Source organism: Syngnathus scovelli, chromosome 15, assembly GCF_024217435.2.
Source record: "Syngnathus scovelli strain Florida chromosome 15, RoL_Ssco_1.2, whole genome shotgun sequence".
NCBI lineage: Eukaryota > Metazoa > Chordata > Actinopteri > Syngnathiformes > Syngnathidae > Syngnathus > Syngnathus scovelli.
The window spans coordinates 142598-157788 of NC_090861.1; the positions used below are offsets into that span (position 1 = coordinate 142598).

At 50.4% G+C, this 15191-nt stretch overlaps 1 protein-coding gene across 6 annotated transcripts in view; it reads right to left on the reverse strand.

Annotated features, from left to right (window-relative positions):
• Nucleotides 1-15191, reverse strand: part of sgcd (sarcoglycan, delta (dystrophin-associated glycoprotein)) — a 76812-nt gene that overhangs the window by 25342 nt on the left and 36279 nt on the right. For 3 of the 6 annotated variants that reach the window (XM_049742089.2, XM_049742091.2, XM_049742090.2), the window contains one exon: nt 10419-10589. In XM_049742089.2, coding sequence (XP_049598046.1) covers nt 10419-10520 — 102 coding nt within the window. In that variant the 5' untranslated portion in view covers nt 10521-10589. Of the gene's footprint in view, nt 1-504; nt 620-649; nt 1442-3072; nt 3183-10418; nt 10590-15191 lie in introns of those variants that run through there. The other 3 variants (XM_049742094.1, XM_049742092.2, XM_049742093.2) reach the window with 3 other exon arrangements.

Below are 15191 nucleotides of genomic sequence, written 5' to 3' on the forward strand. Positions count from 1 at the left end.
GATCCGGCGAAAAAGTATGCCGAGCGACGAGAGCGGAATAATATTAGCCCAATCCCGGGGCATTAATTGGGAATTATTCATTCTTTTTCACAACAGCTGTTTGGGCCATCTCAATTTTCCAAGGATATTTGATCAGTGTGAGTGAAAGGCGGCAGAAAATCTAAATGCTCTTCAAAAGGGCTGTGAATACTTTGGACCGCATTGAGATTCCAGACTTGAAGCAGTCCCAAAAAAGGCCTTGGAGCAAATATTAGCTTTCCCGGCTCGGCCGGCAGTCGGTAGCGCTGCTCGGGCCTCCTCTTACTTATTTATAGCGGCTTCCCTTTCCCCGGAGAGACGACGCAATTGAAACCAAATGTGTGGTCAGTCAGGAGCCGCCCCGTGGCCCACCCCAACCCCCACCCCACGGCTCCTTCTCGCCTTGCACAAACATGGCTGGAAAATAGAACAACTTCATCTTTCCGTTCAAAACAAGCGGCCTGAGATTTCCCCCCAAATACGTACGTATGTTGTACCATACAAGTAACCCTAAGTCAACTGCGTTGGAAGTTTCCAGTCGCGCTCGGAAACGGTTAAAGGGAATGCGGCTCGGCTCGGCTCGGCCCGGCCCGGCCCACCTCCACGCCCCCTCCCTCCAAAGCAAACTCACCGTGACGCCTGTTCCGCTTTTTCGCGTCCGTCCCGTTTCCTGTCGAGCGTCCTGGCAATAAGTCGTCCGGCGCTGGTAAAAATAGAACGGGAGCAAAGTGGCCCTTACTGCGCGACTGCACTTCTTTTCGTTCTCCTGTCAGCTTTTTCCAAATAACGCCTCTTTTCACTCTTTCCTGGCCGCCCGTGACCCAAACTGTCTGTCTGTCTGTCTGTCTGCCTTTTTTGTCCTCCCCCTACTCGCTGCTGCTGTGCTGAGTGGAGTTGTTGCAGGCCGCCCTCTGACTTGTCTGCCTGATTTAGAAGCCAGCCACATGTGCTGCAAAGTTTAAAGGGGCTGAGCTTACTTGTCATGTCGTCACGGCAACCCAGGCCAAACCACCCCCTGTATTCATTTGGTTTTACACTTGGGTGACGGATGGCCAAGTTGTAAAGTTAATCAACTTATTTTTTTTTACTACATCAAAAAAAGAGACGACCGACTGAGATACAGTATGTCAAAAATAGCCTTAGCCTTCAAAGTGTCCCATAACTGCTATTTTTAGAAAAGACTCATGGGCTACTTCTGGTTGTCCTTGAGGCTCACGAGTGGCAGCTGGCACTCGTTGTTTTTTGTTTGTTTAGGACAATGCCAATCAATCAATCAATCAATCAATCAATCAATCAATCAATCAATCAATCAATCAATCAATCAATCAATCAATCAATCAATCAATCAATCAATCAATCAATCAATCAATCGTGTTTGTTTTCCATTTGTTGCTGCCCTCCATTTTTTTGTCCTCCTCCGGGCGTAACTGCCCAGCCCTCCCCTCTCTGCTGACAGAGAAGAAGGAAGGAAGGAAGGAAGGAAGGAAGGAAGGAAGGAAGGAAGGAAGGAAGGAAGGAAGTCAAGTTCATTGGAGCCAATTAAGAAAGATTTTCATTTCATTTCTGCAAACAGCCAATCCTTGTCTGCGACTTAGCGGTCCATTTCAATAACGGACTTTTAAAAAAAACAACGGCTCTGGGCAACGCTAGTAAATCTTGCTGCTGTGAAGGAATCAACAAATAACAAAGCAAAATAAGCCCTACATTTCTACATGAGAATGGCAACACAATTCAAGGGTCCAGCGGAGAGAGGCTGCAATTTGGAGAATGCAAATTTCCGCCAGCGCGCCGGCACAGAGCTTCTCCTTCTCTCGTCTCCTTGGAGCTCCCACCCTCTGTGATCCCATTTGCTCCGCCAGACGATGGGGTTGGGGGGGGGGGCAGCTTTGATGCCGCAGCCAGCGCCCTCGCTCACTGTGCTTTTTTTGTTGGACAAACAAGGAGGAAATGGAGGGCAGATTTTCTTGGTAATTGGTGTTAACTGCAGCGCTAGAGGAGCTTCCCTGCCTGGTTGCGTCCTCGTTGTTGTCCCATGACCCACTTGGCTTGGCCAGACGGGGGCCTCCGTAATGCGAGCGCATCAGCACAAATGGACATGCTACGCTCTTCTTTGGCCATTTCAAACAGGCGTCTTCCGAATACCTTGACTAAGCCCTTTCATTTGCTCTTTGGCCAACAAAATTCATTCAAAATGTGTATCCCCAAAAACATTGCTTTGCAGTAAATGAGCTAGAAAAAAATAGTGAAAGTAAAAAGACCAAAGGACGCAAATTAGCCAAGACACATTTTGGTAAACAGGTACGTAGCTCAACAGACTGACTTTTGTCGTATCATTTTAATTTCACGCAAGGTGGCTGAGTAGGCACTTCTCAACCCCAACTATTTGGAAAGCCAATTTTCCATAATGTCATTGAAGTAAATGGGCTCTTTGGGTTTCCGAGCCATCGCTTTCCCCACATCAGCCGGCCGTGATGAAAAGGCAAGGCTGTTGGGTCCTTTGGTGCGGGCGGGGGCGCCAAGAAAAGAAAAGAGAGAAAAAAAAAAGAGAGACGAAAAGAATAGCAATCATTGTTCAGCAGCCGGAGCGGCTCAAGGGCGGCCTGAACGGGAAGTGGGCAGCAAAGCAAAGGGGAATGCGCCTGCTCGCTCGCTCGCTCGCTCGCCTTTGCCCTGACTGCAAGGCCTGCGTGAGCCACTGACCGTATTAGCCACGCGAGCTAATCACGTCAAAGCGAGGGCTGCAACAGGCAATGGAAAACACACACACACACACATTGATTTTGAAGTCGGTGACACAGTTGCATGCTGTTATATTGCGTCTGTTTTCCTTTGCGCCTCTCTATAATTGCAAGGTGATAGTGGCGATATTAAGGCGGATTAAGCCAGGTGCTCAAAGCCGGGCTTCCCGAAATCAAAAGGGAAGGCGCTAATTAGTCGGATTGATTGTGTTTTGTTGCCAGGCTCCCCCGAGGCGGGGTCACCCGGTCGCCACGCCGCTCATCGTCTTTGTTAAGCGGCCAGCGCCTTATCGCCAAGTGCGCTCGCTCGCCTTACTTGTGTGAGTTACGCGGAGTGACACTCGTTTTGTTTCTCCATCACTCATCTGTCAGCGCTCGGCGTCCCTCCGGGCGCGTGTTCCGTATGCCCCGCCGCCGCCGCCGCCGCTGTACAAATACACAACAAATGGGCTGAATGTTGTTTTTGCCGGGAATAGAATTGGATACCCAGATGGCAAAAAACAACCCCCCCCCCCAAAAAAAACAACCCAACAACCCTGCTTTGTTCTCAGCCAATTAGGATCCCAGACAGTTCTGCTGCCGGCGTTGTTGGTGGCGACGGCCGTGGGGGACTTTTATAGCCAAAAGCGGCTGAATATGGAGGCTGGCACGTGTCATCGGAAATAAATAAATAAATACGGCTTCTTATTGGAGTCAAAATTGACTCGAGTGTGAAAGTTAGCTTTGTAAACCACTGTACTGATCGATGAGCACACTTCTTTGATGCGGGATCAAGTTTGACAGTTTGTGAAATATAATATTGATCCGTTGGACATGTTTCTTTTGGCAAAGTTTTCTCCGCTTTTTGCTTCGAAACCCCAAGACGCAATAATAACCAGGCAAGCTAATGATAGCATGTGTGTCGTTACTATTGGCTTGCTAGCAAAAGGCTGGCTAACATACATAGCGGTCTATACTCACGGCACCTATTTGACGCTTAAGGTTCGTTTTTTTGTTTCGTTTTTTTTCCCCCTCCCTGATAAAAAATAGCTATTATTAAGGAGAGAACGGACGACGGAAACAAGCTCAAGCTCTCCAGTGGCGTCTTGAGATTTGTGTGTCATGCCAGCCAGCGAGCGCAGTCACACACAGGTAGTTTATTTCAAAAAGCAAATCCATATTTTCCATTTGGCTGAAAATCACCACCCTCCCCTATTCCCCACTCCATATACTTCATGATTAGAAAGCAATTATTCTTATAAATAATGGAACAATCACACTCAGCCAGAAGGCCAAAGAAAGACAGCACTGATTTTAGCGCTGCTGTGTGCCTTTTTTTTTTTTTTTTTTCTCCCCCCCCCCCCACGTCGGTGCAGTCAAAAGCGCTTGACATGAAGGCTTCATCTTATGCGCTCTCCTGGAATTTTGTGGACCAAATAAAAATGCTTACAATGTTGCAACCCGGTTATTTACCCGAAAAATCGTATATTACTTTGAATATTTGAGGATTTCAAAATGTCTTCCAATGATTAGTTTCAGCCCAGCAAAGTCCTACTAGCAACAAATGGCTGCGACCGTGCATTTTCGACGCCCTCGTCAGCGGAAACGGTCCGTAATGACCCATAACGAGGTCCGGGAAGCGGGAACCGTGTTGACCCCACGGGGTTAGCTTGCTGGATTCAAGGCTGCCGTGGAGTCAAAGCCATCATTAAAACGTGGCAAGCGTAAATGCAGAATAGCTCGTTTGGAACCATAGCAAATATTCAAGCATCCTATAAGAGCCCGATGAGCTTCCCATTAAATTCTCATTAGGCGGTAAAGTACTGATGACCGCAGAGATGGATGGGATGGGCAACATCTGCCCTCCAAAGGAGTTCCACGGACGACGGAGATGATCCGATTATACGGGCCGGCGGCCGGCCTATTTTCCAGGCGGCTTGTCCTCACGAGGGTCAAACGGAGTCGAGGGAAGCGGGAGAAATACACGAGTGTTCATTCTGCAAATGGGAGTGAGACACTTCAAAAAGTCAAGTTTCAAAGTCTTTCCGTTTGCTAACGTCGCGGTACCCAACGATGACTCGATTGGACTGGAGCCGCCGCTCGCGTCGCGCCACAGCAAAGCCACGGTGGTGATGCGCGCCTCCAGAACGGAGAGAGCTTCAAATTAAAAGCGACAAGGTGCGCGATCCAGACAAGCCCGGCAGGTTAATGATCGCTGCGGCGCCGTGGGCCCCCCGCCATCTGCCGGCGGCCGTGTAATGGAAGCAAACGCACTTCTTTCCAGAGAGGCTCACGAGCGGGTGGCTGAGACGACGGCAACCGCACGGGGAGCGCATGGGGAGCATGCTGATGAAAATTTGCCGTTAACGACCAGCTACGGGTGGCGGCGGCACTAACGAGGGCCGCGGAGGGAGGCGGCGTGGCGGGATCCTCCCGACTTCAACCAGGGATAAGGTGACGAACCCCCTCAAAAAGCCACATCTGCACCAATGACATGTTTTGCAAAAGAGTTCAACTTCAACTGTGAGCTTTTCTCCGCAATGCAATCTGTCCCGAGCACCGACTTCTCCCATCCCGCTGCTGCCGCCGCCGCGCTCCAGCGGAGGAGGCCCGACACGACGGCAGAAACGCGCCGTTCTTCATTTTCCTTCCGTCCGTCCGTCGCAGAGTTAAGCCAGCAAGACGGATGATGAATAGCGGCGGAGACAAAGTTAGTCAATGAAACAGAGCGAGAGGGCGGACATTGAACAAGTGCTTCCAAATTAGATTTACACGCAGACTTGGTCCGGCCTGGGATTCCCAACGAACGACCGCCTCCAAAAACGGGGAATTTTTGCGGCCAGCCTCACAAAACCTAAATATTTCCCATCTGTGTAGCATTTGGGTTTCAAAATTTGGAGTGCAAATTGATCTTGGAAAATGGCCCGTTTGATTAACGGCAACGTTAACGAGGTAAAAATAGTCCTTGTAGGAGAATCAAGAATAAATATTTGACAAATGAAAAGACTTTGGCACGAACGCACGTCCTCCTCCTCCTCCTCCTCCTCTCCGGGCTTGTAACCAAGCACAAATTCCTTCCAGCTGCTGAAAATAATTATATTAGACTATGAATATTTGATACGCTTTAATGTTTTATGTAACAGCAAATCACATGTAACCCAATTGAACTCATTTGCATTGCTTTCCCCCCACTTGGCCCCCAAACCTGCCGCCCCCCCCCCCAGAGAGATTTCAACACCATTGCCAATATTCAACGCTGAATAAATACGCTATCATAGGGAATCACGGCTTAGCATTTTAATGAGCTTATTGATTAGCATGTGCGCTAGCTAGATGAAGCGGGATAGAAGATGGATGGATGGATGGATGGATGGATGGATGGATGGATGGATGGATGGATGGATGGATGGATGGATGGATGGATGGATGGATGGATGGATGGATGGATGGATGGATGGATGGATGGATGGAGCGATGGATGGAGCGATGGATGGAGCGATGGATGGAGCGATGGATGGAGCGATGGATGGAGCGATGGATGGACGGACGGACGGACGAATGGATGGACAGACGGATGCATGGATGGACGGACGGCTAGCTATGCGGCGCTTCATGATAGCTGGCATATATGTATGATGGTGACAATGACGCGAAAAAAAAGAATATAAATATAAAGGCTCTGAGTGTTTCCTCCATTGATCCGGAGGTGAGGAGGAAGCGACGCCAGTAGCAAGAGCCCGGGAAGCGCATGTCAAAAGATGTTGTCTTGAGAGGCCGATGAATCATCTATGAGTAAGCAAAGAGACAATGGCGCTAACCCAAGGCAACATTCGCCAAGTGACGAAGCACCCCAAAAAATGGTCATGTACTATGACGTGATTCATTAGTTTTGACTGACAAGCGGACAGCAGATTGGATGTGGCAAGAGTTGAACCTACGTGCTGTGCCGTGCTGTGCTGTGGCATGACGCAGAGCAGAGCAGAGCAGAGCAGAGCAGAGCAGAGCAGAGCAGAGCAGAGCAGCCACCTCTGGAGTGTGTTGTTAACATGTCTGGATATAATTGAACGCCACTTAAAAGCCCCCCAAAACGTCCCGCCGCGCTGAGCCCACTGCAGCGGTGACCGCTTCTTCTTCTCTCCTCGCACCAAATTGATTTTCGCTCGGGTTTCTTGAAAGGTGAGAAATGCACTCACTGCGCTCATTTGCACACAGCTGAATGGGAATGTGTGTACGAGTGCGAGTGTGTGCGAGCGTGCCACAGTGAATCGGACCCCGAGTGCCATTGACGAGGCCATCCGCTGAAATGAGCATAGTTTAGAGGTGATCTGCAGTCTGACGATAAGCGCAACGCTCTGTCTGTGTGTGTGCGTGCGTGCGTGTGTGTGTGTGTGTTTGCAAGCCTCATAGTATCTGCTGTGTTATGCGTTTGACGCCCGTTGTCGTGCCCGTTCACGTCAGGATTTAGGAGGGCGCTGTTCGAAACGTCCTTCTCAATCTACTTAAGGTTCTACGAGCGCCGGGCATAATCATCCATTGTGACCGGGGGGGCGATTATTGACTCATTCTAGCCATTGTGTGGCAGGGTGGCATGTATTTTAGGAAAAGGCTTTCATTGATTAGTCAAGCCATAGCCCTGTCTAATGGAAACATTGCCGCCATCATCTAAATGAGTTGAGCTTTGTTCCGTGACATATAGTAACAGATTCTCAAGCCACGCTTTAAGGGAAGCAGATAAATAAGAATTTGCGCGCCGTCGCTGGAGCCAGCCGCAAGGAAATCATTTCCGCAGACAGACGAACCGGTTCGGACGACCCTCGGCAGGGTGGCCAACAATGATGACTGCGGGAGAACACCGATGAGCCCACATCTTCGAAACAATGCAGATTTCTATAGTTACACACAGCAGAAGGTGCGAGGAAACATCGTTTTTTTACATTTTCTGCTCAACAATTTGGTAGAACCCCCTCGAGATGAGCATGGTGAGCACGGTGAGGGAGACGCGCAGACGTTTATTCTTTATCTTCTGCAAAGAAAGCCTAATGTTATGGCAGCTGACGTCTGTATCTCCCGCCCCCTGGTGGCCGAGCTGCGCTTACCGGCAGTTTTCTAACACCGACTGAGTAGTTCCCATTAAGAGAAGCAAAAAAGCCACGAGGAGCCAGGATTACCGTCGATGAACGCAGTTACGAAGCGGGGACTCGGACTAAGCCGTGACATTACACTTCAACGCAGTTGGCTGCAAATGGAGACACAGTAGGTCTGCGTAACGACTTATGGACGCCATCTCCAGCGGCCTCATTATCCATTTCACATGAACACACAAGGCCGGGAAATGTTGATTTGTTTAATAATTCAGCCGCTGCTTCTCCCTCCGCTCGGCAAGCAGCTGGTCTGGAACTAGAAGTGCGCGTGGTGCGTAGCGTAGCATCGCGGCGCGGCGCGGCACGGCACGTGCGTCGTAGCGGCACACTCGCAATTAAGCAAAAACATCAGAAAAGCCAGCTGGCGGCGTTTCGCAATATTTATCTCAATCGGCCTACCCTTTGGCATATTTCAAAAGGTTCCAATCATCGACGGCGTGTCTCAGTTGGAGGACGACGACGTTGCGCTTTTGTCTCAATAGCGCCGCGGACTTGCAAGGCTGATTTGGCACTTCTCTTACCAACCTCTTATGAAAAAGTGCAAGCGGCAGCGAATTCTTGAAAAGTTCACCAAATGATCAGGAAGAGACAATGGGTACAATGGCGAGCGCTTGAGCCCGTGAGCTCTAATCTGGTGAGTCGGTGGGTGGCTCTCCAAGGGAAAAGGTCACCGCGCTAAATCATTTGCTCCGAGTGGGAAACGCGCCGAGGCGGTCGCACCGGGAGTATGGCGTAGCTATTAATTAGCGTCAGCGTGACGTCATCAGGCCATTATCATCAGGCCTCGTGGGAGCGCTCTCCAGGCGGGCGGGCGGGCGGGCGGACGGCCGTTATTGCGTCGCTTTTGTCGGCCGACGCGTGGCTATTTTTAACAACGGCTGAGAGAAGGTCAAAGGATGGCGAGCGCTTCCGAGTTGTGTTCCCGCGTCGGCTGGCAGGCTCCACTTTTTTACATTCTTTTTGGGCTCGCTTTCTTCACTATCAGACTGTCAAAAAAATGAAGCCAAGTCTCACAAAGTTGTTGACACCAGCCCAACTTTGACAAAACTTTGTTTGCCAAACAACTCACTTGACATCTCTGTTTCCAGACAACAGAATGTGAACTGGCCCGAAAAAAATCCAACCGTCATTTTAAAAATGCAACTGAAAATAAAACAATGCGAGTTCATCTCATGCATTCATCAATAATCTGCGCCCAACAACTAAATGCGCATGACACCGCCCCCTTGTGACCAATGTGCAGACATCCGAAGGGACGGCCCAATTTCCATTCGTTTGTTTTTAATGAGTGTTTAGGTATATTGTTTACGTGCTCTTTGAGGATATTTAGGATGCTTTGACCAAACCTAACGTCATATATCACATCTTCCTAGGCAACATCCGCATCAATATTTACCAACAGCTTTCTTTCAACAATGCAGTAGGTAAAAGTTCCTTTCCGCTTCCAGTGAGCAAAGCGCTTTTGACTCGCACACAGGAAGGGAAAAAAAAACACACAAAAAAACGCATGCGGTAGCGGTGGCGGCTTGCTTGTCTGAATGCGTTTAGAAAGAAGCCGATAAAATATGAAGCGGGAGCTCGGGAAAAAGTACAAAAAAAAGTGTGCCTGTGTGTGCCTGTGTGTGTGTGGGGCGGGCGGGGGGGGGGGGGAGGCGACCACACAAAGAGCTGCCTGGCAGAAACACGCACAGGCGCTGCGGGCCATGCGCACGCTCACATGCCTGAACGTCGCCCGAGCCGCGGCAAGTAAATATTAAATCCAGGAAAGATGTGGCAATATTTATGTCCTGGGAGGAGAACGGCAAAAGTTTGAAAAGATGGCTTTTGTTCATTGGGAAGTGTATTCTAGACTTTGACATCCATCCCCATGGTTAAAACAAGTCTGGGATGGAGGCCTCTCCTTCTTTTTTTCTTTCTTTCTTTTCTTTTCTTTTGCCTTTGTAGCGGCGCAGCGTGATGACAACACGTGGCCAAGGAGGCCCTTTGCCTCCACTAATGACTTCCATGACGTCAAATTGGCCGGCAGATTGTGCGCGTGCATGAAAGGCCGCCGCCGCCGCCGCCACCGCGTTCACTCTCTGCCGCTTGAAACTATGACCCTCAAGTGAATTTCATGCGCGTAATGATCCAATGGTGGAGCTAATTGAGGCGCTTTTTGTCTCCGCGGGCGAGCACTCTGAAGATTGAAAAGTGAACGTTGAGTAACTGCTGCGTTTGGCGAAGGACCGCCCTAAATGATAGAAAATGGTCCCGACAAACAAATTGGCGGTAAAAAGAGAGCGCAAGGGGTTGAGCGAATGTCTTCAAACAGGTTGGCGGCGTTTAAAGTGGCCAATTGAGGTGACTCATTTGGTTTCTTTGGTGCCTCAATTGAAGGAGGCACAATTCTTTTGATATCCATTTTCGAAAATAAAAATGTAATTTTGTTACTACCCCTGACGAGTTTCTATCTCACCGTGCTCCAAATTGTGGGCAAGAGAAAGAAACCCTAACCCTCCCCCCAACAACCTCAGTTGAAACGAGGACAAAAAAAGAAGCTCACCTCAGCGTGCGAGTGCGCTGACTCGGCGTCCGGCGGGCTTTCCCTAATCACCTGAGACGAGGCGGCTGAGCGATCCGGACGGGCCGCCGCTGAGCTGATCATCCTCTCGGGGGCCACATGATCGTTACGACTCCTCCGCCGTCCGCCGCCGCTCGTCTCCCGTCGTCATCGCTTTTGAAAAGAGAGGCGACAAGTAGAGCGCATCAGCAAAAAAAGAAAAACAAAAAAAAGCTTTGCCGGCGGCCTCAATTCCCCGAGCGGTCATTGGGCTCGGCTCTTTTCCGTGTTAAACGACTGTGATTTTGCCAATTAGCAACGTTGCAGGCGCCACTCCAATATTAGAAAAAGTAGTGTGGCAATTAGTCACCTGCCGTGACATTGTTGTGATGATGCTGCTGCTGCTGCTGCTGCTGCTTCATATGACTATAAAAAGAAAAAGTTGATGCCGCAACTTTGCCGGCCTTCGAGGCAAAAGTCACACTGGCAAACGACAGGAAGAAGGTGCGGATATTTCACAGACTCTCCACGCTTCGCTTTCCAAGCCTTTCTAATTGCTGTAATGGGATTGTTCCATATATGTATATTGATTTTTTTTCTCAGCACCAAAGGCCGGCCAAGGCCGAAGCCGTCCGCAGCGCTGACGCATTAGCGGCTCAACATTTGCTTGTTTGTCTATACGAGCGGAGACTCGTATACTCGTTTCGAGCCAACCTTTCCGGATTCGCGTTAGTCTCCAAAACTTTTCTCCTCTTCAATTTAATTGACGTTTCGAGCCCCGACCCGGCCAAAGTCTGTCACGCTGATCCAAAAGCATCTCTTGACTCTCAGTTCCTGAATTCTTTCTTTTCTCTCCGGCACAAAGATACAGAGGAGTCTCATGGTGAAATACGCGCGCGCGCCCGCCTGCCCGCCTGCTCGCCCGCCCGCCCGCCCACCGTTGCCTAATTAGGGCTGGAGTGTGAATTAACGAGCAGGTCGGGGCAGGTTAATGAAGGGTGGCGGCGCTCCGCTGCGGGCTGAAATGAAAAGCAGCGTATGCGAGCGCCGGCTACCGCTCGCTCTTCAAATTAGCATGCGTCGCCCGCCATAGAAGAAGAGGAGGAGGAGGAGGAGGAGTCCCATTTCTCGCTTCTGAACTTTACTTGCCCTTCTTTTTTTTTTTTTTAATGCTGAGAAAAATGAAATAGATGGTGGGGAGGCAGCAAAATGAGAGGGTCACTCCTTGACTAATGACTCATGAACGGGGGGCGGGTTCTTTTTGATTCAAGTTATTTGATGTTTATTTGCTAGGTAAACGCTGAGGCGTCTATTTAAGGGAGGTGTCGGTCATTAGATAAATAAAGGCCTCCGGAACCACCTGGACTAAACGTGGATTTGTTCACGTGATTGGATTGACATTATCCTTCCTGCGCCCCCGCTACCTGGGCTCATTCCCCATTCGTGACACACGTAGGTCGCGGCGTGGTTTCAGTCACGGCTTGACCTTTAGCGGCCCATGGAGACGCGGCCTCGGAAAAAGGTAACACGTCAACGCGGCTCCTCCCCCGTCGCACGCGTGAACGGCGGGCGCGGGTGGCCATGCAAAAGGTCTGTTTACAGCAGAGGTAAAAAAAAACAGGACTCCACTCGTCGCTTTGTTAGAGGACAAAGAGGAAACGAGCAAATATGAACTTTTCTCAGTCACATGATGGCAATTCCATTCATCACCAGCAAAAAAGCGTTTGATTAACGGCATGGTAAGGTTGCTTCTTTTGCGCTAAGCTAGCAAGACGGACGGCTGAAGGGCGCAGCCCGACGTGAAACGGTATCATGGAGCGTCCTCGTTGATCTCCGCAGTGCAGGCAGCTGCCATCGCGATGCTGTAAAAACCAAATGGCAGCGTCTCCGCGCCTGAGTCTGGGAGGTTTGCATCTGCTTTGAAAAGAGGCTAATCCTCCAATCCGGGCTACATTTATCTGCTGGAGAAAAAAAAAAAAAGAAAAAAAGATGGAAGCCTGTGGAGTTGAGACTGCCAAGAGTGTGCGAGAGTATTAAAAGCGTTAAAAGCGGGATTTGGACGCATCCGGCACACAGTGTCGGAACGTCGCTAGATGAAACAAACGAGACGACGGCGAGGCGTCGAGGCGAAAGGCCGCCGTCGCGCCGACAAGCTACGTCTTGTAACTCGCTGGGAATTCCTCATAAAAGCGCGCGAGTGAGCTTTTTTTTTTTTTTTGCACGTCGATACTGGCCGAGGCGTTTGCGTTGGCTTTCGTCGCCTCGATTCTTTGTGTAACGGCGGTTGCAAAAAGCGTGCGCGGCGGAATCAATCGAAAAGCGTTAAGACGTGATCGAGTGTGCGCTTTTAAAAGAAGCTACTGGAAGGTAATACGTCAAGAAAAAGGGGGACGCTGAGTGATGGCAAGTCAGAAAGAGACAAGTCAAGGCGCAAGCAAAGCGCCCCAAGGCTTTCTGGATGAAAACCATCAATAATCCTCACGCTTCTTTCCCGCTCTCCTCTGACTCGCCATCCTTCATCCTCGGGATGTTTTGGGAGGATTTGATCATCCCGCCGCCGCCGCAGCCGCCCCTGGGGTCTTATTCCGCTTTCAAATCATTGACGCTGATTGCCCCCCGGCCCCGTCGTATTGATTTGGGAGATTTACGGTGGCCGGCCAAAGGTCCCCGGACGGCCCCGGCGTCCCCGAGCTGCCGTTCATTTGTTGAGCTCGTGCCTCTTTCTGACACGCCAAAACTCCACACACACACACACACACACACGCACACGCGCACACACACACACACACGTCTAAAAATAGTCCCCAACAAATCAAGCACTTTAGGCATTTCCTCCCAAGGTCCATTATTTGCCGCTTGAAAGCAACAGGGAGTGTTGCAACGTGTCGAATAAGTTGTGCTCTTGCACTCGCTGACTCTCAGCGGTGCCATAAATCAGCCGCAATCCCTCCATCCGGATCAAGACATGGCGCCGGCCGCTGTGGCTCCGGCCGGGACCCGCTCGTAGCTTTGCCGTCGTTTGAAACGCGACCGTTTTGACGTCAAAATGATAACTACTGAAGAGAAATTCCCTTTTCAGATACAAAGTAAATGCAAATAGCCGCAAACTATTTTCTCGGACGGGATAAGGGAAGAAAAGTGTCAAAGTGGCTCGGATATAGTAGCCAGGAAGTCCATCCGAGCAGCTCGAATGCCAAGTTGGCGTTCTGCGCCGCTTCTGGGCTGGGCCACGGGTGGATTTGTCACGCCGCCGCCTCACAGGGGGATGGATCACGCCGCAGAAGCCCGCCATCCTTCTCATCCGTAAAAGGCGGGTGGGACTTTTGCGCGCAACGTGTCTCAACTAGAGCGTGAGCACGCGGCGTCGACGGTCCACTGCAAAGCGGGAAGTGTCAACTTCCGACAAGGTAGCGGCCGGCGGGACCATCACGTTTTGCGCTGCTGGCACGCTGCAACTTCGCAGATGGTTTGACCCCAAGCTATGAATATACTGACATGAATCCACAAGAGGAGCAGGAGGAGGGGGAAGCCGGAGGGAAATGTCGGACAGCTGCTCAAACAAGCAGACAAACAAATCCGACTAAAGCTGCCACATTTGCCGTCGCTGCCGTACGACGGAAAGGCGGCGGCGGCGCTCGCTTGGTACGTACGTACGTACGTACGTGTTGATGACGACGACGGGGCTGCTGATTAGCACATCGATGGCGGCCGGCGACCCGATGCCGCCAGAGATAGAACAACGACCGCACATTATTTGGAACGAGTAACCATCAGAGTGACAATGACATCATTTAGCCATCTTATTTTCAGTTGTATGGCAATGTCCGACCGACTTGACGTCAATCAAGAGTTGTTCCCTGCACACTCGATAAGAGTTTTAACGATGCACCGGCGGCGGCGGCTTCTCCCTCGGATGACGACACGGCCATGAAAGAGGCGGCAGAAGTTACGACGGGACGCTCGGCGGTTTTAAGGGACGCCTCCTCACGGGTTTGCCGCCAAGTCCTAGACATTGGCCGGCTTCCCTTTTAATATCTTTTAAAAGACATTTTTAGCGACCGTGACACACATTCGGTAAAAATAAATAAATGAAAAAAAGCGGATCGAGTCCCGAAAAGCTGCTGACCTAATGGCTCGGAAAAACAAATAAACAGTCATGCGGTGAAGAGGAGGCATAAAAATGAATGAATTCCTCACAGGGGTCACTTTATGTCTGTTGGCGCCTCGCTATGTGTGTGTGCGTGCGTGCGCGCGCGCGTGTGCGAGTTAATGAACACTCCAGAGCTGAGGCAGAAGGCCCAACACTTTTTTTTCGCAAGCGCGCCGTGAATCTCCAAGAACGCCATCAGTGTGCATAAAAGCATATGTGCGCCCGCGAGATTTACAAGCGTCTGCGTGTGCGTGTTTGTCTGAGCGTGCGCCACTTTTTACCGAGCGTGTCGACGCAAAAGAAGAACGGGAGGATCGAATGAAGTAGCGGAGCTGAAATACGACGAGCGGCGGCTAAAATGTGCTTTGTCACGATGCTAACGATGAGGCGGCCAGCATGTGGTTGGCTAAAACGGCAACGGGTCAACATAATAAAATAGCCGATAGGAAAGTGGTAACATGGTGCCGGGAGACATGACCAATCGTTATCACGGCGCTTCCAAACGACATCACCGTGGGATAGTTCAAGATGGCGGCAAAGCACTACTTTAATACCTCAACATAATTCCTTGGCAACCAGATGCCACAAGATGGCGCCAAGGCAACTCATGGACAAAGGATTCATAT